This window comes from Triticum urartu, chromosome 4A (genome assembly GCF_056163025.1).
Source record: "Triticum urartu cultivar PI428250 chromosome 4A, HENAU_Tu73, whole genome shotgun sequence".
NCBI classification, from domain to species: domain Eukaryota; kingdom Viridiplantae; phylum Streptophyta; class Magnoliopsida; order Poales; family Poaceae; genus Triticum; species Triticum urartu.
Window position 1 is genome coordinate 246,767,606 of NC_141876.1, and position 25,095 is coordinate 246,792,700.

At 49.3% G+C, this 25,095-nt stretch overlaps 1 protein-coding gene across 1 annotated transcript; it reads right to left on the minus strand.

The window, feature by feature from the left end:
* Positions 1 to 23,178: 23,178 nt before the first annotated feature.
* LOC147975506 (uncharacterized) lies at positions 23,179 to 24,722 on the minus strand. The gene is made up of 2 exons (XM_087520459.1): positions 23,453 to 24,722; positions 23,179 to 23,216 (listed from the first exon to the last, which is right to left on the minus strand). Exons 1-2 carry the CDS (start codon positions 24,720 to 24,722, stop codon positions 23,179 to 23,181), a joined length of 1,308 nt encoding a protein of 435 aa, XP_087376585.1.
* Positions 24,723 to 25,095: the final 373 nt, after the last annotated feature.

Here is a 25,095-nt window from a genome sequence, read left to right on the forward strand (position 1 = left end):
TAGATTGGGAGATGTTGGGCCTAGGGGAGGTTGGGCCGGTCTGGGTGGAGGTCCAAGAGGCCGCATTGGTAGGATGGACCGGCCGCCGGACCTGATTGGCCCGCTGGGCTATGCTCTCTCTCCCCTTTTTTTTCTTTAGCAGAAAACATTAGTGAATAAAAAAGAAGAGAGGGTTAGGGAAAGAATTGGAGCATGGGGTTAATTTTCTCAGACTCAAAAAAATGAGCTTAATCCAAGAAAATAGAAGTTAGCACGAATGCAAGATTTAAATTCAAACTCATTTGAATTTAATTCAAATGGTTTGAACTAGGACAAGGTTTAGGAGTGGCCAAAAATGTTGAGAATTTAGGAGGAGCCTCAATAAAAGAGATGAGAGATATTGGCAAGGTTTGAAAGTCAAAATCGAAGAGGAATAGACATGGGAATTATTTTGCACGTGTGTTATGATGATTCCAATTTAATGGAATATTTATAATAGCTCCCTAAATATTAGGAGGATAATGTTATAAAGATAAGTCACTCTTCCCTCGATTTAAATGGACCGAAGATCCGTGCAATTTATTTAGTTGAGTTGCAAAAGATTTATGAGAAGATGGCATGATGACATGATGCAATGCAAAAAAATAAAAGGGCAGGCACAAATGAAACACACGGCGAAACCCGGAACATATGGAAGTCTTCTCGAGCATCGGTCTCGGGGCGTCACAGCCAGGCTGCTGCGAGAATCCACGGACCACCCACCTGGCCTTGTACCGAGCAAGAGCACTGTCGGTGTCAAAACCGGCGGATCTCCGGTAGGGGGTCCCGAACTGTGCGTCTAAGGCGGATGGTAACAGGACGCAGGGGACACAATGTTTACCCAGGTTCGGGCCCTCTTGATGGAGGTAATACCCTACGTCCTTCTTGATTGATATTGATGATATGAGTATTACAGGAGTTGATCTACCACGAGATCGTAGAGGCTAAACCCTAGAAGCTAGGCTCTGGTATGATTGTATGTTGTCCTACGGACTAAACCCTCCGGTTTATATAGACACTGGAGGGGGCTAGGGTTACACAAAGTCGGTTACAAGGAAGGAGATCTACACATCTGTATCGCCAAGCTTGCCTTCCACGCCAAGGAGAGTCCCATCCGGACAGGGGACGAAGTCCTCAATCTTGTATCTTCATCGTCCAACAGTCCGGCTGTTCGGAGACCCCCTAATCCGGGACTCCCTCAGTAGCCCCTGAACCAGGCTTCAATGACGATGAGTCCGGCGTGCAGATTTGTCTTCGGCATTGCAAGGCGGGTTCCTCCTCCGAATATTCCATAGCAGATTTTGAACACAAGGATAGTGTCCAGCTCTGCAAAACAAGTTCCGCATACCACGGTAGAGAGAATAATATTTCCACAAATCTAATCTGCTGATATGTTTAGCAACATGACATTATGCCATGGCCCAGTCTTTATTCGAACTGTTTTTCTCAACCAGCATTGCACATATCGCGAGGCAGTTTTCTTGACACGTCTTGTCAAAGCAGAGATCGTGTCCCCCTTATTACGGGATTCTCATCAATACAGACGTGGGTAACCTAATCGTGCCTGTTGGTATGACTCCTCGATTTTAGGCAAGTCCCAAACGGCCACGAGGAGGACGCTTGACATTCACCCTCTTTATAAAGAGGCCAAGGTTTGCCCTTTTTCCCTCTCGTGCTCAATCGAATCCTTCCCCTGCCTCGAGTTCCAACACCCAAGGCTCAGGTCAGGTGCTTCGGACCTTCAACCATGTCCGAATCTAACCTCCAAGGTCGGTGGATGCCCTCCTCTGTCACAGAGGAAGACATCAAGAAGCTAAGAGAGGCCAGGTATTTGACCCTCGAAATCTCACACAGGCTGCCTGCTCGAGAGCAGGTCATTCCCACTCCCGAACCCGGCGAGAGAGTTGTATTTATCTCTCACTTCCTCCGAGGGCTAGGCCTCGCTCTGGATCCCTTTGTTAGGGGACTCATGTTCTAATATGGGCTGGATTTCCATGACCTGGCCCCAGATTCCCTCCTTCACATCTCGTCATTCATCGTCATGTGTGAGGCCTTCCTCCACATTACCCCGCACTTCGGCCTGTGGCTCAAGACTTTCAATGTGAAGGCGAAGATGATCGAGGGGCGACACGCAGAGTGCGGAGGTGTCGTGATAAGCAAAAGTGCTGATGTTCCGTGGCTAGAGGGTTCCTTCCCAGAGGTGTCCGGTTTATGGCAACGGGAGTGGTTTTACATCATAGCTCCCCGAAGTGCCAAGTGGGTAGCCGCCCCTGCCTTCCGCTTGGGCCCCCCACCACAACTGATGTCATGGATCAACAAGGGGCTGAACTGGGGGCCAGTAAATGATGTGCCGATATTGCAGAGTCGCATCCGAGATCTCCTCGAGAGAGAAGTCAGCCTGGTCACGGTAATGCAAGTCATGCTAGTTCGCCGAGTCCCGCCTTGCAAACGCCGACCCCTCCGTATGTGGGAATTCAACCCAGAAGGACCGTGAACTATCCAGCACTTCCTCAGCCTGACGCTCGAAGAGATGTACAAATTGTTCTTCGGACCACAAATAAAGTGTCCGGACACCACCGAGGATGCGGCTCTGAGCTGTAATCGCCCAGATACCCAAGTAAGTAATCTCATGGCCGAACACGTTGTCTTTTTATTTATCATAACATTATTCTGAAAATTCGCTCCTTGACCAGGACTGGATAACAAAGGCAAAGATGATCAGGTGTTCGGCCCCCCTTCCCGAAGGCTCGGCAAATCCAGTACTAGCCAGAATGCTCGAGTCGGTGCCTTATCAGGCGCCCTCAGGGGAAGATAAAGGGGGGAGTAAAGAGGCTGAGAGCCGACCTCACTCATTATTCATCCAGACCGGGGGAATTAGCACCTCCGCGAAGGAGGATAACCAGGGAGAAGAATCTAAAATTCCCTCTCCCCAAGGAAGGAAGAGGACCACCTCTGAAGACCCGAAAACAAAGGTTTCCAAATAGGGGAAGAAACCTTCGCCAGAGGGTCCTGCCTCGGAGGGTACTCTTGCCGCACAGTGCCCGCAAGGGGATCAGCCCTCTACCAAGCTGTAAGTAAACAAAAAGTACTTAATAGTAAAAATATCCTACATTACTTCTGAAGACAATAACCGAAGCATATGCTATGTAGTTCGGGTCGTAGCCTTTCTCGACAGAGTTCGTCTTCGGGGGATCTTCTACCGGAGATGATGGAGAGCGAAACACCTTCCCCTGCCACCCCACCTCATGAGGCGGGCGACCCTGAAGTGTCGTCGCGGAGGGTTTCTCCTAATCCGCCAAGGCCAGAGGGTAATCCTTTGGCCACCCGAAGTCCTCAGTATTCGGCTCCTAAAGATAGCAACAGAAAGAGTCCGGAACCGTACAGTGTGCGGTCAGACACACTGAAGGATCTTCTGGAGCAAGCGGCCATCTCAGAAGTGCATCGTACGCTAATGGGTACGGTGATTGAGAGGATTTCATCCGCCGAAAGAGGGTTGCATGAAGCTTTTATGAGTTTGCTGAAAGGCTTTGAGGTACGTGAAATAGTGTATGTTTTTGACAGTACCGCACATGTTAGGTGTGCCCTATATAGATAGTAGCCCCTGAGACTCTGGTTGCCGTCGATAACGGCGGCAAATGGAGGATCATAGTCCCAGTCAATAATCAGGCCGCCGTCATGTGCAGGTGGCTGAAGGTCCGGTGGCTAGCCGGACTGATGAGTTTGCCGAGCTGAAGTGGCAATTTGATGCGGCAGATGCCAACATCATGCTTGTCAACAAGCGGCTCGACGAGGCACAGGGTATGTGATTTCTCCGGTGATCAACACATAGTAAGAGGAGCATGATGCCAGTATCTTTAATATGTTTTGACTACAGATGGAGCTGCCGCCGTGGAGACCCTTCGGGCAGAGCTTTCCCGAGCCAAGGAACAAGCCAGGAATAGTAATGCGGCCGCTCTAAAGGCGGTCGAAGAGCTGAGGGCCGAAAATGCCGTGCGTTGCCAAAGCAAGGAAAGAATATTCAAGATGGCCGTTGAGTTGAAAGATGCCGCCGACCGTTACCAGCTTCTTGAAGAATAAAGCCGAGCGAAGGCGACGGACCTGGAGAAGGCCATGGTAGCAACCAAGGAAGCCCGCTCCAAAATCAGAGTGGCGAAGGAGGAGCTGCGTCAAGCTGGGGATATCGCGGCTGGGAAGCCCTTTTTGTTGCGGACCAAGTTCGGAGATCCGAAGTATGCCCCTCTTGATCAACTATGGAGTTCTGCAGACGCATACGTGGATTTGGCAGCAAGTGCTGCTGATGCGGCCGAGTACTTCAAGGATCAAAAAGATCGTGAAGTGGAAAAGTTGTTCTGGTCACAGTTCCATTCTCCAGTGCGTCCGCTGCTGTTGAATGAGCGAATGGTCAAGTGGGCCGAGCTCCATAGGTTTTCCGGACTTGCCATGAGGTCTGTTGTGGATCATCTGTGGCCGGAAGGGCCAAGGCCAAATAGTTACTTTAGTTTAGTGCAACGATTCCTTGGTGTTGTGCCGCATATCGACGCTATGAAGAGGTCGGCGTGCATAGAGGGTGCGCGGATGGCACTTGCCCGTGTCAAGACATACTGGGCAGAGATGGAGGTCACCACTATTTCAACACAGGGTTCGGCCGTGGGCCGAGTAGCCGCCGAGCACTACTTTGAAGAAGTCCTTGAAGACGCTCGTTCGATAGAGGCTCAGTGCTCGAAGAATATTATGTTCTAGTGACATGTATTCCCATTGTAAAAACAATGTTTTATTAAATTATAAAGACTGTGTTTATACTTTTGCCTGAAAGTATTATGATGCCTCCTGTGCGGCCGTTTATGTGTATATGTATATAACCTGAAAGTTTGCAGTCGTCGGCTTCAGCCCCCACGCATATAATGCGGGGGTGTTCGCAAAAAACGCGTATTCACACTTGATCCAATGTCTTGGTCCATAAAGGAGGTGGTAGCACAGCGGACGGGGCAATCGGACTATATTGCTTTAACACTTTCACTTAGCCATAGGAGTTTGACGGTGGGACTAATATATAGCCCCTGGTACTTCCACGCTCGTCCGAATAAGGGGCGCGTACATACATGACCGGTAAACGGCCCTTCGTTAATGCAGAGGAATCCCGAAGATTCCGCTAAGTCATCGAGTGGTTGACCAGTCTCGCGCTTTATCATGACAGTCAGTTTTCGGCTTTCTCTACTGAGGTGCTCATCCGGATGAACCAGGGCACAATCGCAGTAGTTCTCCCAGTGCCGCCTTAGCCAATAGAGCGGAACATAAGGTAGCAAAACACGGGAGCCAGGCAAACCCAACATTTGACCAAAGACATGATTCGGAGCTGATGCATATAAGGCCAAACTCGCGACGCCGAACACTCCCTAAGGTATTCGGTCTTTATAGCATATGTCGGGCTGCACAATGCCCTTAATAATAAACCCCCAGTGTCCAGGTACGTGCAATATCCTGACGTAGCCACATGCCAATAACGTCAGCATCCTTCTCGGTTGTATTGAGTATCCGGAGGATGTGAATCAACAAGAGACAGTAAAAAGGGTTTATGCTGGGTTTTAATCTGAAAGAAACCTTTGAGCGGGTCCCTGCTGCATGTCTGCGCCTGTGTCTCCGTTGTGCCGTGTCCTGGACGGTTGTGGCACGATTATTATCTGTAAAAGAGAAGAATTTAGGTGAAAGTTGTCATGCCAAAAAAAGGTTGGTTATTCTAGATAAACCATTAAAATTTGAGATAAGTCAAGTTGAGCCGAACTAGCCCTGATTACACGCGTGAAGCCCCTGGTACTGTCTATGAGGGTTTAACCATCAAACCAATCTCAGGTATATCTAGTGATGCGCCGGACTCGTCTAACCATGTCCGCGGTCTTGACGACCTGTCATTTAATCTGGTTGGTGAGGCCGTCTAGTGCTCGGCTATTAAAGCCGCCGCACGTTCTTCCGAATATTTCCACTAACTGTGATGGTGCCACGTGGACCGGGCATCTTAAGCTTGAGAGAAGCGTAATGCGGTACTGCATTAAAACGAGAGAAAGCCGCTCTTCCGAGTAGTGCTTGATAGCCACTTTGGAATGGAGCAATGTAGAAAGTTAACTTTTCGCTTCAGAAGTTGTCGGAAGAACAGAATACAACCTCTAGTAATAGAGAGCCCGTGCAACGGGCCTCTGGGCCTGGTATTACTCCCTTGAAGGTAGTATTGCTGTGGCTGATTTTTGTCGGGTCTATCCCCATTTTGCGGACTGTGTCCTAATATATCAGATTTAGAACACCGCCGCCATCCATAAGGACTCGTGTGAGATGGTATCCGTTTATTATTGGGTCTAACACCAAGGCAGCCAATCCTTCGTGTCGGATGCTTGTCGGGTGATCTCTGCGATCAAAAGTGATCGGGCAGGCCAACCAGGGGTTGAACTTAGGGGTGACGGGCTCTATGGCGTGTATGTCTCGGAGTGCATGTTTGCTTCTCCTCTTCGTTACATGGATCATGTTTACTGTTTTAACCTCTGGTGGGAATTTTTTCTGTCCTCCAGTGCTTTGCTGGCGAGGTTCGTCCTCCTCTTCGCTTGGTGTCTCCCCCCTCTTGTGTTCGGCGTTTAGCTTACCGGCCTGCTTGAAGACCCAGCATTCTCTGTGGGTGTGATTTGCAGGTTTATCAGGGGTGCCATGAATCTGACATAGTTTGTCTAGAATCTTGTTTAGGCTAGATGGTCCATCTCTGCTGCCTTTGAAAGGCTTTTTCCACTGACCTGGTCGAGAGCCCCTGAATCCGGCATTTACCGCCGTATTATCTGGGTTGTCTTCTTTATTGCGACGCTTGCTTTTACTGCGTCATGGTTTTCCATTGCCATCCCTCACTTCGGATGTGCTTGGGTCGCTGGTGCTACTGTGGGCTAACCAGCTATCTTCGCCTGCGCAAAAGCGGGTCATGAGGCTTGTCAGGGCTGCCATTGTTCTCGGTTTTTCTTGGCCGAGGTGTCTGGCGAGCCATTCGTCTCGGACGCTGTGCTTGAAAGCTACTAAGGCTTCGGCATCCGGACAGTCGACGATTTGGTTCTTCTTAGTGAGAAACCTGTTCCAAAGCTTTCGGGCTGACTCTCCGGGCTGTTGAATTATATGACTTAAATCGTTTGCATCCGGAGGTCGGACATAGGTCCCTTGGAAATTAGCCCCGAAAGCATCCTCGAGCTCCTCTCAACTTCCAATTGAGTTTTCGGGGAGGCTTTTCAGCCAGTGTCGAGCTGGTCCTTTAAGCTTGAGGGGCAAGTACTTGATGGCATGGAGGTCGTCTCTGCGAGCCATATGGATATGGAGGATAAAGTCCTCAATCCAGACCCCAGGGTCTATGGTCCCGTCATATGCCTCTACGTTCACTGGTTTGAATCCTTCTGGGAATTCGTGGTCCAGCACCTCATTGGTGAAACATAGGGGGTTGTGCGGCACCCCTGTATTTGGATGCATCATGGCGTTCGGACGGTTGTAATATTCGGTTTTCATTTTGTGCCAGAGCACGCTTCCTAGATCCATATATGGATCTGGTCCTACCGGATTTTTGGCGCAAGTCCTCACGTAGATCGTGTGTTGACTTATGTGCGGCCTTGTTAGCCGCTCTATCGCGGTCACAAGGTGGTTGATCCGGCCGGTTGGCCGTTTCATTTTTCGGCTGTGTGGGCTCTAAGGCCTCATCGTCGAATTCAGGTAATAGTTTGCGCTTTGGATAGCTCTTTGTGTGGTAACTTCCACCATACTTTTCTTCGTTGTCGAGCACTTTGTTCCACCTTCTATTGAGCGTATTTTGTGCGGCCTTAAGCCTTTGCTTCTGCTTCTTCAGACTCCTCGCTATGGCAATAAGCCTTATGCGGAGGTTCTCTTGCTCCAAGTGCGTTTCCGGGATGATGTGTGCATCTTTATCCGGACTGTTTTCCTCCCCAGAGGGGGTTTGATGAGGTTTATCCTCGGCATCGCCGTGTTCGGACATCGAATCTGTACTGTGTTCGCCATTCGCAGTTTCATCGCGCTCTGCCGCTGGGTCGATGTGGTCGTCGTTTCCTCTAGAGTCGACTCGAGTGTTATTTTCTCTTGCGCTGTTATCGCTGTTTTTGCCGAGGCGGGATTTGGAGTGGCGCCTACGCCGACGCTTTGTTTGCTTCTTGGAGGGGTCATCCTCCACTGTCTCCTCCTGTAACACCCACGATGCGGCTATATCTCCCACGTGTCGGAGCACGACTTAGAGGCATAACCGCATAGTAGGCATGTCGCAAGAGGGGTAATCTTTACACATCCCATGTACTGAATATGAAAGGGATAAAGAGTTGGCTTACAATCGCCACTTCACACAATACATGAATACCATACATCATCCAGAATACAGTCAAAGGTCCGACTACAGAACCAAAATGAAATAAGACCACCCCTAATGCTAGATCCCCGATCGTCCCGACTGGGCTCCACTACTGATCAACAGGAAACGAAACAACACAACGAACATGATCTTCAACGAGCTCCCACCTGAGCTAGATTGCGTCACCTGCACTGATATCATTGGCACCTGCAAGCTGTTTGGAAGTATTTGTGAGCCACGAGGACTCAGCAATCTCACACCCTCGCGATCAAGACTATTTAAACTTATGGGTAGGAAAAGGTAGTGAGGTAGAGCTGCAGCAAGCACTAGCATATATGGTGGCTAACATACGCAAATGAGAGCGAGAAGAGACGTAAAGCATGAACGTGAACTAGAAGTGATCAAGAAGTGATCCTGAGTCTACTTACATTCAAGCATAACACAAGAACCGTGTTCACTTACCGGACTCCGCCGAGAAGATACCATCACGGCTACACACGCGGTTGTTTCATTTTAATTAAGTTAAGTGTCAAGTTTTCTACAACCGGATATTAACAAATTCCCATCTGCCCATAACCGCAGGCATGGCTTTCGAAAGTTCAAACCCTGCAGGGGTGTCCTAACTTAGCCCATCACAAGCTCTCACGATCAATGAAGGATATTCCTTCTCCCAGGACGACCCGATCAGACTCGAAATCCCGGTTACAAGACATTTCGACAATGGTAAAATAAGACCAGCAAAGCCACCCGAATGTGCCGACAAATCCCGATAGGAGTTGCACATATCTCGTTCTCAGGGCAGACTGGATAAGCAATCCGTACAACTAAAACCAACACTCAGAGGAGCACCGGCCCGGGGGTTTAAAATAAAGATGATCCTTGAGTCTGCAGAACCCAAGGGAAAAAGGCTTAGGTGGCAAATGGTAAAACCAAGGTTGGGCCTTGCTGGAGGAGTTTTATTCAAAGCGAACTGCCAAGGGGTTCCCATAACACCCAACCGCGTAAGGAACGCAAAATCAAGGAACATAACACTGGTATGACGGAAACTAGGGCGACAAGAGTGGAACAAAACACCAGGCATAAGGCCAAGCCTTCCACCCTTTACCAAGTATATAAATGCATTAAAGTAACAAGATATAATAATGATATCCCAAAAAATATCCATGTTCCAACAAGGAACAAACTCCAGCTTCACCTGCAACTAGCAACGCTATAAGAGGGGCTGAGCAAAGCGGTAACATAGCCAAACAACGGTTTGCTAGGAAAGGTGGGTTAGAGGCTTGACATGGCAATATGGGAGGCATGATATAGCAAGTGGTAGGTATTGCAGCATAGCAAAGGAGAGATCAACTAGCAAGCAAAGATAGAAGTGATTTCGAGGGTATGGTCATCTTGCCTGAGATCCCGCAAGGAAGAAGAACGAGTCCATGAAGAAGACAAACGGACGTAGACGAACGAATCCTCACAACTCCGGAATGAAACCAAAGCTAACGAGAGAAGCAACCCGGAAATAAGCAAGCAATATAGTAAACACACAAGCATAAACATGGCATGATGCACAACCAAGTATGATGCATATCCGGTTTAAGTATGCATGACATGGCAAAGTGCAACAATCAAAACTACAAATTAAGTGGAGCTCAATATGCAATGAGTTGCATGTTGACGAAACACCACAACAATTATTTAGTTCACTCTCGTTTATGTACCCAACAATATTAAATGTTATTAAGCATGGCAAGAGGCGAGGCATATGAAAACTACCTATCTAGGCAATTTAAATGGGGACGAAAACATCAACCAACAATTCCGGTAAATCCCCATATGCATTAGCAATTTAATGCAACAACAATTTTAAACATTTTAAATGTTATTATCATGATGCAAATGACATGTGCAAGTTTATGCAAATTTTATGAAAAAGTTGACATGATAAGATATGAGGCATTTGTCATCGTGGCGGAAACGAAAGGGGTGCCACGGCAACGAATCCGACGATCCGGTAGCTCACAGGGATACCAGTGCAAAAGGAAGTGGGTGTGAGTGCGCCATGCAAGATGATGGGGTGCTCCCGGATACCGGGTTCCCACATGTCGGTGAAAGGCAAAAGAGGGGCAACGTGCACCGATAGTTCGGACTCGAGGCGAACAAGGGTGCATCTCATACAACATGCATTCATTCGTTCACGGGCGTCGTTCCGGCAGTTATACCTTCCAAAAATGCAATTACGGAGCGGAACGAGTTCGTAGTGGAAGTGGTGGAAGTAGACGTTCTCGCGATGGTAGTTGTACATGTTGGCGGTAGTTGAACTTGGTGACCCCGAGAGGGTACTTACCGGATCCGCAACACCATAACCGTTCATGGTAGAGAACTTGATATTCCCGGGTCTTCCAAAAACGACGTGGTACTTGGCGAAGTGCACATCGACGGTAGTCAAACTTGATGGTTTTTGTTCATGGGTCTTCGGCGTCGATAGTCGTTCTAGGCGCCGTCTGTCGACGTTCTTGGCGTTCTTTGTCTCGCAGTGTAGTCAAACTTGACGTATCCGAGGGCTCCGGGCGTCGTGGTACTTGGGGTCTCCGGACTTGCTGGTCTCATTCTTGTGACGGTAGGCATACACGGTTCGGAGAGGAGCTTGTCGTTTCGGTATGAAGTCGTTCGGGCGTCGTTCTTGCCGGTGGGGTACTTGGCGAACCCGCGTAGTCGATCTTGGCGTAACCAGTGGTTGTGGAGGCGCATGGTCGTGGACGTACAGGGTCATCGTAGCGGTACTTGACGTCCAAGGGGTTGAGCGGGACGCGGACGAAGCCGGGAGACGAAGGCAAGGCAACACGGCGGTGGCCTGTTCTCACCGGTGCGACGGACGGTAGAGCAAGGAGAAGGTCTGCGTCCCGATACGGGGCTCAGCAGAGCACTGGCCTGGTTGGTCGTTGTCACCGGTGGTGACAGCATGGGGCACCGGAGCGACGACATGGAGGCCGGGATCCAGCTGATCCGCGGAGGTCGAGGAAGGGGTTCGGAGCAGAGGCAAGATGGCGCGGTGGCGGCCTCTGCTCGCCGGCGTCGGAGGACGACGCTGCGGAGGAGCCATGGCAGAGCGGCTTGGGGACGGAGTAGGGGAGGCAGCGGCGAGGCAAGTCGACGAGGAGTAGCCTGCGAGGGACCCTGGCGCGGAGGCAGGAGGCGAAGTGCTTGAGGACACGGCGCGGCTGTCATGGGAGGCCAGGGGAAGGCTCCAGCGAAGGAACATCGATGGCGAGCAGGGTCGAAGGCGGCGAACTCACGGGGTTGCGGGGTGGTCGTCCTGGGGTCTCGCTCCTCTCCTGGTGATGGCGCTAGGAGGGAGAGAGGGATCGAGAGGGAGAGGTTCCTCTAGTGGCGCGAGAGAAGGAGAGGGACACGAGCGAGAGGAAGGGGTCGATGGGGAGAGGGGAGATTGGATCGGGCGCCCTGGCGGCAGCAGGGGGGAGATGGAGAGGAGTTGAGTCGGGCTAGGGTTACGGGAGAAGTGGCCTTGGAGGCCGGCCTGGGTGCGGGTGGTCTAGGTGGGCCGGCGCGGAAGTTGGCCTAGGGAGGCCCAGTTGGGCTCTCTGCTTTCTCTCTCTCTCTCTTTCCCATCCTTTTTCCATTTAAAACAAAACGGAAAAAGATAAAGAAAAGAAAGAGAAGGTAGGGGAGGAATCCGGGCATGGGGATAATTTTCACGAACTCATAAAAATGTGCACGGTCCAAGAAAATAGAAAAGGTCCAGTTTGAAAGATTAAATTCAAATTCCTTTGAATTTAATTCAAAAAGTTTGAACTAGGACAGGTTTTTCAAAATGCCCAAAAATGTTAAGAATTTAGGTGGAGCTCCGGAAAATGACGAAAGGACATATGGCAAAGTTAGAGGCCAAGAGTTGTGATAACTGAAGCATTGGGATTTTTGCAAGTGTGTTATGGTCAATTTCAAATTAAAGAAATATTTATGTATAGCTCCCTACTATCGGGAGGATATGTTTTAAAGAGAAACCACCATGTGAATTGCCTCGATTTAATAGATCGAAAGATCTATGCAATTTATTTAGTTGAGTTGAGATGCAAAGATTAATGACATGATGGCATGATGACATGATGCAATGATGAATGCAACAAACCAACAACTCACATGACGAAACTCGGAAAAAACATGGAAGGCGTCTGAAGCTCCGGTCTTGGGGCATTACAACACTCCACCACTACAAGAGGATCTCGTCCCGAGATCTAGGATGGCACCGGAGGTAAAAAGGAAGAGGAAGATAAGAGGTAAACAAAGTTGCTTCTTTGACAAACAAGTGAAACCAATGAACCTTGAGGTGTTGAACAAATTGAAAGAAAGAATGCAACGGAGATGAACGAAGTTGAAAGTACTCCGTTAGGAAAGAGGAACAAGGAAGAACAAATTCGGGCAGCACTCCAGTTGAAAAGGGATGCAAGACTTGATAAGGCGAAAAGAACTTGAGCAGAGGACACAACACTCCGGTTGACAACAATATAGAAAGGGAAAAGAATGGTATAATTTGGGCAGCACTCCGACTGTAAATGGAAGGAATTGAACATGATCTTGACAAACAAGATGATGGGTTAAAGAGAGCAACATCACAATGCCTCCGGAACAAAAGTAAGAATGGAATCAAAAGAACAAAGGAGAAAACAACATCTTCTACCTCAAATGATCTTGAAAAGCATCTTTAGGAGAAGGGTCGAATGGAGTTGTTGGAAAACCAACAACGAAAAGAACAAAGTTGTAGTGGGCTTATGGAGAACATCTCAAAACTATGAGGTGAAATTCCGCCACTAACGGAAATGATAGATTGGATTGATATCAACAAGGAGACGAGAAACTTATTTCATCGGGAGGATAAATGAATAACTTGGGTCATTTATGAGCACCATTAATAGCAAAATCCTTAGGGAAATCTTTAGGTGAAATATAACCCAAGATAACTCCAAGGAAGAAAGTGATCGGTTTAAATATCTCATTCCTGAACTTGTGAATCATGAAACACAAAGAAATTATCAAAAATGACATAACGTCATCTCAAAAGATAAGGTAGAAAGAATTGCACTTTGGAATGCAAGATGAAGAATACTTGAAATATAGCTTGGCGGATCATAGCTTCGAGAGAAATCTTGAAGAACAAATGAAGAATGAGAAGAATCCTTGATGAACCACCATGTAGAACCTCCATGAAGAACTCTGGTAACAAAATGATGATAAAAAGAAAGAGAAGTTGAAAACACAAGGTGAAGCCTTGTAATGATTTAGATGGATCTTCGTGACGAGATAAAGCGGAAAACTTGAAACTCCAGAAAAGAAACGATGAAGCATCTCGAACCGAGAAATGTGACATGATGAACAACTCTGGAAAGAATTCATTAGATCACTTAGATGAAACAACAATAAGAATTACGTTATGCATATCCTTCACCAATTTAAATTGATGACAAGCAGCGGATTTGGCATACTACTTATTCCCGTTGAAAAGGACCGATGAGAGATATAGAGCAGACTTGAATAAGGTCTTGAACGATCCACCGGTACGATTGAAACAACGAATAAATTGATATGATAACGAAGGAAAAGAAATCTTGAATAAACCACTGTAAGAATTGAAAACAAACGAAGTAAAGGGATGAATCACCGGTAAGAATTGTTAAAAAAAGATGATACTTGAGGGGAATTTAGATACATGAGAACGAAGAGATCACGAGCTTATTAGAGAATACTTGAATGATGCACCAGTAAGATTTGGAGAACGAGAGCTGAAAGCTGAGAATGAATAAATCTGAGATGATGGGCTCTGGAGAATCAAACTGCAAAGACTCCTGAATTGCTCCGGAAGGATGAGAAGAATTCTCACAATCAAAAACAATCATGAGAGGATGGCATCAAGCTAGAATCACAAATCTTTGAGAGAACGGATAAGATTCAAGAGGAACTCCTCTTCGGTCTTCAAATGTTGAGAATGATGATGAGAAACACCACCATAAATTGTTGATGCACTTCGAAAGAAAATAGAATATAAAGGTTGAATCAACAATGAAAAGAATTATAAGATCTTGGGGAAACCCTCTGACTGATGATAATTCATTGTTACGTCAAACCTCGAAAAGAATTTGAGGATAGCTCCGGAAAAATTAGAAGAGTCGGGTAAGATCCTGGGAAAACCTATGGGTTAGGGCCCACTCAAAAGATACACCGTTGAACGATTTTGAAGAGAGATTGCACCGGTTGATTTAAATGGCTTGAAACATATAACCACCTCAAAATAGTTTGAATGGTTTGGAATGAAAACACGGATCTTCTGAGATATCTTCAACACTCCGAAACAAATGAATAGCGAGAGGTGAATAAATAAGAGAGTCTTCGATAAGCACTTCCAACATGGAAAGCATGTGAACCAATGAAAAACATATGATCAACACCGAAAGCTTGCATTGAATCCATCGGAGAAGGAAAGAATGAAGTAATACACTTCAAGCTCCGTTAGTATCTTCCTGAGAATCACCGGATAAGAACATTGATTAAAAGAATGAAGAGACTTCACATCAATAAGATGGATACTTGATTAAGAAATCCGAGTCCTTGAAGAATAAGGGTGGGAGGGCGGGAAAAACAAGGACAACTGAAGAGAAGCACACCGGTTGAAAAGGATTGACATGAAAATCTCAGTTATCATGAAGGATTAGTATTCACATAGAAAATATGAGAATACCACTTCAGAAAAGGTATGGATTCAACACTTGACTTCAAAGCAACTCGAATACCACAATGAAAACAAAACAAAGGATTAGCTTGCAAAATAAGTCAGAGCAAACATATGATAGATCCCATAGCATATCATGTGTCTGTTGGAAAGAATTCCTATGTGATACTTGAATTCCCACTTATAAACTCCCGAAACATTCTGGTTATGCAATCAGGTGTTGGGGATACAGGGGAAGCATAATATCTCACCCAAAACTAGCAAATCCTACATCCAGCTGTATCCATCCTTCAACACATAACCAAGAAACCTTCGGAAATCATTTACCTCAACCTTCGAAAAGCATCCGTTATATGAGTTATGGCAATACTCCCGAACTCCCGCCCTAGTACTGGGTGGCGTCAAGGTTATCTCACCAACAACTGCATAAAAGAGATTTTCGATGTCGGCGAACTCAGGTATTCCAGAACTGCAACGATAAAATTGTGATGACAACACCTCGGAGCTCAACTCCCCGGGACACGGCCACAACCCCTAAATGTCAGGAGGCAGCAAGAACAATGTTCTCGTCACAAAACCATCGGAACGATTCCAAGATACCCGCGTGATCCTAAATTTCTTTTTTCGTGAAATTTGAGAAGAGAAGAGTCAAAACTCTATGTCGGGATGCCTCACCAGAGCGACGAAGGGACTGAGGAGTAAAAAGAATCCTACTCTCCGATATATATAATCCTATAAGACTCAAAACATTTTTCTAGACTCAACAACGCCAGCGATTCGATCAAGCAGGGGGCTCCTAAGTCGGGGATGGCTCTGATTACCAACTTGTAACACCCACGATGCGGCTATATCTCCCATGTGTCGGAGCACGACTTAGAGGCATAACCGCATAGTAGGCATGTCGCAAGAGGGGTAATCTTTACACATCCCATGTACTGAATATGAAAGGGATAAAGAGTTGGCTTACAATCGCCACTTCACACAATACATGAATAGCATACATCATCCAGAATGCAATCAAAGGTCCGACTACGGAACCAAAATAAAAGAAGACCACCCCTAATGCTAGATCCCCGATCGTCCCGACTGGGCTCCACTACTGATCAACAGGAAATGAAACAACACAACGAACACGATCTTCAACGAGCTCCCACCTGAGCTAGATTGCGTCACCTGCACTGATATCATCGGCACCTGCAAGCTGTTTGGAAGTATCTGTGAGCCACAAGGACTCAGCAATCTCACACCCTCGCGATCAAGACTATTTAAACTTATGGGTAGGAAAAGGTAGTGAGGTGGAGCTGCACCAAGCACTAGCATATATGGTGGCTAACATACGCAAATGAGAGCGAGAAGAGAAGCAAAGCACGGACGTGAACTAGAAGTGATCAAGAAGTGATCCTGAGTCTACTTATGTTCAAGCATAACACATGAACCGTGTTCACTTCCCGGACTCCGCCGAGAAGAGACCATCACGGCTACACACGCGGTTGTTTCATTTTAATTAAGTTAAGTGTCAAGTTTTCTACAACCGGATATTAACAAATTCCCATCTGCCCATAACCGAGGGCACGGCTTTCGAAAGTTCAAACCCTGCAGGTGTGTCCCAACTTAGCCCATCACAAGCTCTCACGGTCAACGAAGGATATTCCTTCTCCCAGGACGACCCGATCAGACTCGGAATCCCGGTTACAAGACATTTCGACAATGGTAAAATAAGACCAGCAAAGCCACCCGAATGTGCCGACAAATCCTGATAGGAGTTGCACATACCTCGTTCTCAGGGCACACCAGATAAGCAATCCGTACAACTAAAACCAACCCTCAAGTTTCACTGAGGTGGCACTGCAAGGGGCTCTAGTTTGGACCAACACTCAGAGGAGCACTGGCCCGGGGGTTTAAAATAAAGATGACCCTTGAGTCTGCAGAACCCAAGGGAAAAAGGCTTAGGTGGCAAATGGTAAAACCAAGGTTGGGCCTTGATGGAGGAGTTTTATTCAAAGCGAACTGTCAAGGGTTTCCCATAACACCCAACCGCGTAAGGAACGCAAAATCAAGGAACATAACACTGGTATGATGGAAACTAGGGCGGCAAGAGTGGAACAAAACACCAGGCATAAGGCCGAGCCTTCCACCCTTTACCAAGTATATAGATGCATTAAAGTAAACAAGATATAATAATGATATCCCAATCCATGTTCCAACAAGGAACAAACTCTAGCTTCACCTGCAACTAGCAACGCTATAAGAGGGGCTGAGCAAAGCGGTAACATAGCCAAACAACGGTTTGCTAGGAAAGGTGGGTTAGAGGCTTGACATGGCAATATGGGAGGCATGATATAGCAAGTGGTAGGTATTGCAGCATAGCAAAGGAGCGATCAACTAGCAAGCAAAGATAGAAGTGATTTCGAGGGTATGGTCATCTTGCCTGAGATCCCGCAAGGAAGAAGAACGAGTCCATGAAGAAGACAAACGGACGTAGACGAACGAATCCTCACAACTCTGGAATGAAACCAAAGCTAACGAGAGAAGCAACCCGGAAATAAGCAAGCAACATAGTAAACACACAAGCATAAACATGGCATGATGCACAACCAAGTATGATGCATATCCGGTTTAAGTATGCACGACATGGCAAAGTGCAACAATCAAAACTACAAATTAAGTGGAGCTCAATATGCAACGAGTTGCATATTGACGAAACACCACAACAATTATTTAGTTCACTCTCGTTTATGTACCCAACAATATTAAATGTTATTAAGCATGGCAAGAGGTGAGGCATATGAAAACTACCTATCTAGGCAATTTAAATGGGGCCGAAAACATCAACCAACAATTCCGGTAAATCCCCATATGCATTAGCAATTTAATGCAACAACAATTTTAAACATTTTAAATGTTATTATCATGATGCAAATGACATGTGCAAGTTTATGCAAATTTTATGAAAAAGTTGACATGATAAGATATGAGGCATTTGTCATCGTGGCGGAAACGAAAGGGGTGCCACGGCAACGAATCCGACGATCTGGTAGCTCACAGGGATACCAGTGCAAAAGGAAGTGGGTGTGAGTGCGCCATGCAAGATGATGGGGTGCTCCCGGATACCGGGTTCCCACATGTCGGTGAAAGGCAAAAGAGGGGCAACGTGCACCGATAGTTCGGACTCGAGGCGAACAAGGGTGCATCTCATACAACATGCATTCATTCGTTCACGGGCGTCGTTCCGGCAGTTATACCTTCCAAAAATGCAATTACGGAGCGGAACGAGTTCGTAGTGGAAGTGTTGGAAGTAGACGTTCTCTCGACGGTAGTTGTACATGTTGGCGGTAGTTGAACTTGGCGATCCCGAGAGGGTACTTGCCGGATCCGCAACACCGTAACCGTTCATGGCAGAGAACTTGATATTCCCGGGTCTTCCAAAAACGACGTGGTACTTGGCGAAGTGCACGTCGACGGTAGTCAAACTTGATGGTTTTTGTTCACGGGTCTTTGGCGTCGGTAGTCATTCTAGGCGCCGGGTGTCGAGGTTCTTGGCGTTCTTTGTCTCGCAGTGTAGTCAAACTTGACATATCCGAGGGCTCCGGGCGTCGTGGTACTTGGGATCTCCGGACTTGCTGGTCTCGTTCTTGCGACGGTAGGCATACACGGTTCGGAGAGGAACTTGTCGTTTCGGTATGAAGTCGTTCGGGCGTCGGTCTTGCCGGTGGGGTACTTGGCGAACCCGTGTAGTCGATCTTGGCGTAACCAGTGGTTGTGGAGGTGCACGGTCGTAGACGTACAGGGTCATCGTAGCGGTACTTGACGTCCAAGGGGTTGAGCGGGACGCAGACGAAGCCGGGAGACGAAGGCAAGGCAACGCGGCGGCGGCCTGTTCTCACCGGTGTGACGGATGGCACAGCAAGGAGAAGGTCTGCGTCCCGATACGGGGCTCAGCAGAGCACTGGCCTGGTTGGTCGTTGTCACTGGTGGCGACAGCATGGGGCACCGGAGCGACGACATGGAGGCCGGGATCCAGCTGATCCGCGGAGGTCGAGGCAGGGGTTCGGAGTAGAGACAAGATGGCGCGGCGGCGGCCTCTGCTCGCCGGCGTCGGAGGACGACGCTGCGGAGCAGCCGCAGTAGAGCAGCTTGGGGACGGTGTAGGGGAGGCAGCGGCGAGGCAAGTCGACGAGGAGCAGCCTGCGAGGGACCCTGAGGCGGAGGCAGGAGGCGAGGCGCTTGAGGGCACGACGCGGCTGTCATGGGAGGCCGGAGGAAGGCTCCGGCGAAGGAACGTCGATGGCGAGCCGGGTCGAAGGCGGCGAGCTCACGGGGTCGCGGGGTGGTCGTCCAGGGGTCTCGCTCCTCTCCTGGTGACGGCGCTTGGAGGGAGAGAGGGATCGAGAGGGAGAGGTTCCTCTGGTGGCACGAGAGAAGGAGAGGGACACGAGCGAGAGGAAGGGGTCGATGGGGAGAGGGGATCGGGCGCCCTGGCGGCGGCAGGGGAGAGATGGAGAGGAGTTGAGTCAGGCTTGGGTTACGGGAGTAGTGGCCTTGGAGGCTGGCCTGGGTGCGGGTGGTCTAGGTGGGCCGGCGCGGAAGTTGGCCTAGGGAGGCCCAGTTGGGCTCTCTGCTTTCTCTCTCTCTTTCCCATCCTTTTTCCATTTAAAAGAAAACAGAAAAAGAGAAAGAAAAGAAAGAGAAGGTAGGGGAGGAATCTGGGCATGGGGATAATTTTCACGAACTCGTAAAAATGTGCACGGTTCGAGAAAATAGAAAAGGTCAAGTTTGAAAGATTAAATTCAAATTCCTTTGAATTTAATTCAAAAGGTTTGAACTAGGACAGGTTTTTCAAAATGCCCAAAAATGTTGAGAATTTAGGTGGAGCTTCGGAAAATGACGAAAGGACATATGGCAAAGTTAGAGGCCAAGAGTTGTGATAACTAAAGCATTCGGATTTTTGCAAGTGTGTTATGGTGAATTTCAAATTAAAGAAATATTGAATATAGCTCCCTACTATCGGGAGGATATGTTTTAAAGAGAAACCACCATGTGAATTCCCTCAATTTAAATAGATCGAAAGATCTATGCAATTTATTTAGTTGAGTTGAGATTGAAAGATTAATGGCATGATGACATGATGCAATGCACATGATGCAATGATGAATGCAACAAACCAACAACTCACATGACGAAACTCGGAAAAAACATGGAAGGCGTCTGAAGCTCCAGTCTTGGGGCGTTACACCTCCCATTCCTCGTCATCATTTTCTTTGGATGTATCCACCATGTATATGTCATGTGATGAAGTGGTTGTCCAGCGCCCTGTGGGTACTGGTTCCTGTTCGTCTCCTACATCGTCGTTCATGCCGTCGATGTCTTCGGAGTCGAAATCGAGCATGTCAGTTAAATCATCGACAGAGGCTACTAAGTGGGTGGTGGGTGGGCAGCGAATTTCTTCGTCGTCCGCATCCCATTCTAGCTGGACATAGTTCGGCCAAGGTTCTCCTGACAAGGAGAGAGACCTTAATGAATTTAGCACATCGCCGAAAGGCGAGTGCTGAAAGATATCCGCGGAGGTGAACTCCATGATCGGCGCCCAATCGGATTCGATAGGCACGGATGCAGGCGACTCGGAGTCCGTGGCCGGAGACGAATCCAGTGGTTCGGCAACACGGCTCTCGTAAGGGGTGAAGTCAGTATCCGGCTCCATCACCACTGAGAGTGCGGCCTCCATGGCGGGGTCTATCCCTCCGTCCTCGAATGGCGCAATTTGCTCTGGATTGAAGGCCGGAGTAGTTGCAGATGCGATCTCCCGAACACTGTCCGCCGGCAGAGTTACGTCATGCTCGTCGTGATTGTGCGGCGCACCTGACATGGGCTCGAATCCATCAAAGATCAAGTCTCTGCGGATGTCGGCAGTGTAGCTTAAGTTTCCGAATCTGACCTGATGGCCAGGGGCTTAGCTCTCGATCTGCTCCAGATGGCCAAGCGAATTGGCCCGCAGTGCGAAGCCGCCGAATGCAAAGATTTGTCCGGGGAGGAAAATCTCACCCCGGACCGCATCATTACCGATGATCGAAGGGGCCATCGAGCCTTATGGTGACGGCATAGTGGAACTCTCAATGAAAGCACCAATGTCGGTGTCAAAACCGGCGGATCTCGGGTAGGGGGTCCCGAACTATGCGTCTAAGGCGGATGGTAACAGGAGGCAGGGGACACGATGTTTACCCAGGTTCGGGCCTCTTGATGGAGGTAATACCCTACGTCCTGCTTGATTGATATTGATGATATGAGTATTACAAGAGTTGATCTACCTCGAGATCATAGAGGCTAAACCCTAGAAGCTAGCCTATGGTATGATTGTATGTTGTCCTACGGACTAAACCCTCCGGTTTATATAGACACCGGAGGGGGCTAGGGTTACACAAAGTCGGTTACAAGGAAGGAGATCTACACATCCGTATCGCCAAGCTTGCCTTCCACGCCAAGGAGAGTCCCATCCGGACACGGGACGAAGTCTTCAATCTTGTATCTTCATAGTCCAACAGTCCGGCCAAAGGATATAGTCCGGCTATCCGGAGACCCCCTAATCCGGGACTCCCTCAAGCACCATCAACACCAAACTCATGATTGAAGATCCACTTCCCTGAAACAACGTTAGCACCAACCGGACGAGGAACAAGAGTCCAAGTGCGGTTCTGAAGAATCGCATCATACTCCTCGGACATGGCTGCACGCCAAAGAGGATCCTAGAGAGCAGAGCGATAGGTTTTGGGAATAGGGGATATGGAGGAGTGTTCAGCCGATAGATTAAGTTTGTCAATGGGCTGAAAAATGCCACGCTTGGCGCGAGTGAGCATGGTGTGGGTGTTGGTGGTAGAAGCGATGCTGTCGCGAGAGCGATGAGGAGGGGGAGAGGGTGGCAGTGGTGGAGGGGAAGGGGACTGGTCGGTGGACGCAGACGAGGGCGGCGCGGGTGAGGCGGGTGCCGTGGTGATCAACGTCGGGGGTACATGCCCTGAGCCATGCAAAGCGGGCTGGACCGAGGAGGCCGGCGCCATGATGGGCTAGCCCGCCAGGGGCGCGACGACTGCGGGAGCTGGCTGTGTGGCGACCAGGTCTAGGAGGAAGTCGAGATCATCTGGAGACTGAGCGGTGCGAGTGCTGGCAAAGGGAAAGGTGTGTTCGTAAAAATGACATGGCGAAAGATGATGATGCGGCGTGACGACAAGTCTAGACACCTATATCTGCGGTGCAAGGTAGGATACCCAAGGAAAACGCATGCTGTGGAGCGAGGGGCGAGTTTATGGGGAGCCGTGGCGGACTGATTTGGATAGCAGAGGCACCCAAAGACACGGAGGTCGGAAAAGGAGGGTGGCTTTTGGTATAGGAGTGTATACGGGATCCGGAAATCTAATGCTTGGCTTAGACGGCGGTTAAGCAAGAATGTCGCGGCGGCAAGGGCCTCGGCCCAGTACGCGGGAGGCATATAAGCTTGGAACAGTAAGGTGCGAGTGATGTCGTTGAGGGTGCGAAGAGCACGTTTGGCCTTGCCGTTTTGGGGAGAAGTGTATGGGCAGGACATGCAGACGTGTATGCCGATGCGGGCAAGAAACTCGACGAAGGTGGAGTTAATGAACTCGGTACCATTGTCGGTTTGGAATGACATGACAGGGAGGTTGAATTGTGTGCGTGCGTAAGTGACAAAGTTGACGAGAATATCACATGTGTCAGATTTCCGATGAAGGGGAAACGTCCACATAAAATGAGAAAAATCATCAACAATGACAGGGTAATATTTCAAACCAGAATTACTAGCAACAGGTGATGTCCATAAATCACAATGAAGTAATTGGAACAGAGTGACACAAACTGCATGTGCTTGCCAAGCTGGCATGCATGACACACTTGAGTACTTTTATTACATGGAATACCAAATTCTGAAGATAAATGTGACATAGAGTCACGACCCGGATGTCCTAAGCGACGATGACATAGCTCTGATGTGGTGGTGGTGGCGACGAGTCCAAACGGCGAGGTGGTGGGGTTGGTGTTGGCGAAGAACTCGTAGAGTGGTCCGGGGCTACTGCAGCGAATGATCTCGTGCCGAGTGTGCAGATCCTTAATAGAAAAACCACACGGGTCATATTCGACAAAAACAGAGTTATCGACGGTAAACTGACGAGTAGAAAGGAGATTTTTGATAATATCTGGAACAAGAAGAACATTGTTTAGGTAAAAGGTGTGACTAGGTGTGTGGAGAGTGACGTGGCCGGTGGCGGTGATGGGGAGAGGGACGCCATTACCAACGGTAACACAAAGAGAGGGAGGAGGATGGGAGGAAGTGAAGAGTATACCAGGGTCGGAGACCATGTGCGAGGTGGCTCCAGAATCCATCACCCAAGCGCCCGGCGTGGAGGAGCCAACGGTAGAGGGCCCGGCGGTGGTGTTGAGGGCGGCGACGAGGGCGGAGAAGTCCCATGCAGGGGCCTGGATGGTGCCGGCGGGGTTGTAGGGCGCCGCGGGTGGAGGCGGTTTGGTGCCCCAGGCCTGGCCATGCAGAGGCGCCAGCTGGGTCGTGTATGCGACCTGGCCTGGGGGCACCCAGGTGGACTGGCGAGGCGGCGGCGCGGGAGCGGTGGGCCACGGGGCCGGCCCGAGGAGGCCAGCGTCCCCGGCGGGAGCAGCCGGAGCGCCGTAAGGATGCCAGGTGGGCTGCATCTGCTGGGTCTGGCCGGTATAGGGGTTGAAGAAGATCGACGGGCCGGGGGCGACGGCGGAGTGGACAGTGTTGGAGTTGGCGGCGCCCCCGCCGACATTCTTCTTCTTCTTCGACCAGCGGTCGCCCTTGCCGCCATGGCCGCCTGAGTTGCCGCCGATGGAGGATCCGGCGGTGTTGCCGTAGAGTGCGACTTGAGACGGCTCGGGGTCACCCGGGGCGGCGTTGGCAAGCTGGTTCTCACGAAGAAGGAGGATGGAGCGCGTCTGCAGGAAGGTGGGAGCCGGAACCTGCATCGTGACGAGGGTGGTGATGTCGGAGAAGCGGGGGTTGAGCCCCCGGAGACAGGTGAGGACCAGGGTCTGGTCGGTCACGGGCTGCCCCACGTCCGCGAGCGCGTCGGAGAGGGCCTTCAGGCGATGACAGTAGGCGGTGATGGTGTGGTCGCCTTGGACGATGGCCCGGAACTCCGCCTCGACGTAGACGGCGCGAGTGAGTTGATTGTCAAGGAAGAGGTCCCTGATCAGCACGTAGGCGTCGTGCGCGGTCTGATCTTGAGCCATGATGGTGTCGAGGATGTCCTCGCTGATGGAGCCGTAGATCCACGAACGCACGACGTAGTCCTGGCGCTGCCAGTCGGCCGTGCGGGCGTCCGACGACGTGACGACGGAGATGTGATTAGTGAGGTCGTACTTGCCGAGGAGGACGGTCATGAGCATACGCCACTTGGCGTAGTTGGACTTCTGGAGGTCGAGGACGACGGGGACATGCGTCTTAACGCTGGCGACGTGGACAGCCTGGGAGGCCGGCGACGCGATGGAAGGGACTAGTGCCCCGGAGGTCTGCGCCCCGAGCGCCGATGAAGTGGAGGCCCCGAGCGCAGATGAGGTGGAGGAGGAGGTCGTCATGGCGGCGACCTGAGGAGGGAGGAGGAGCCGCGGCGGCGCCTTGGGAGGCTGGGCGGCGGCGGGTTAGGGTTCGATGGCGGCGGAAGCTAGGTTTTAGGAACTAGGTTTGATACCATATAAACGTGAAACGGTTTGAGGGAAGACGCCTCTCAAGGGGCGATCGGCTCATATATTTATAGCAGGATTATAAGAAACAAACTCTATACGTGTATATGTACAACCGTATGCAAACGGAATACGTGAGGTTACCTATACAAAGTTATAGAACTTTAACATTTTTTCCCATGAATCTTAGCATAAGTCTCACGAATATAGTAACAATCTCGTAAAAAATACTACTCTTTATTTTGACAAACGGATATATAGCTGGGAA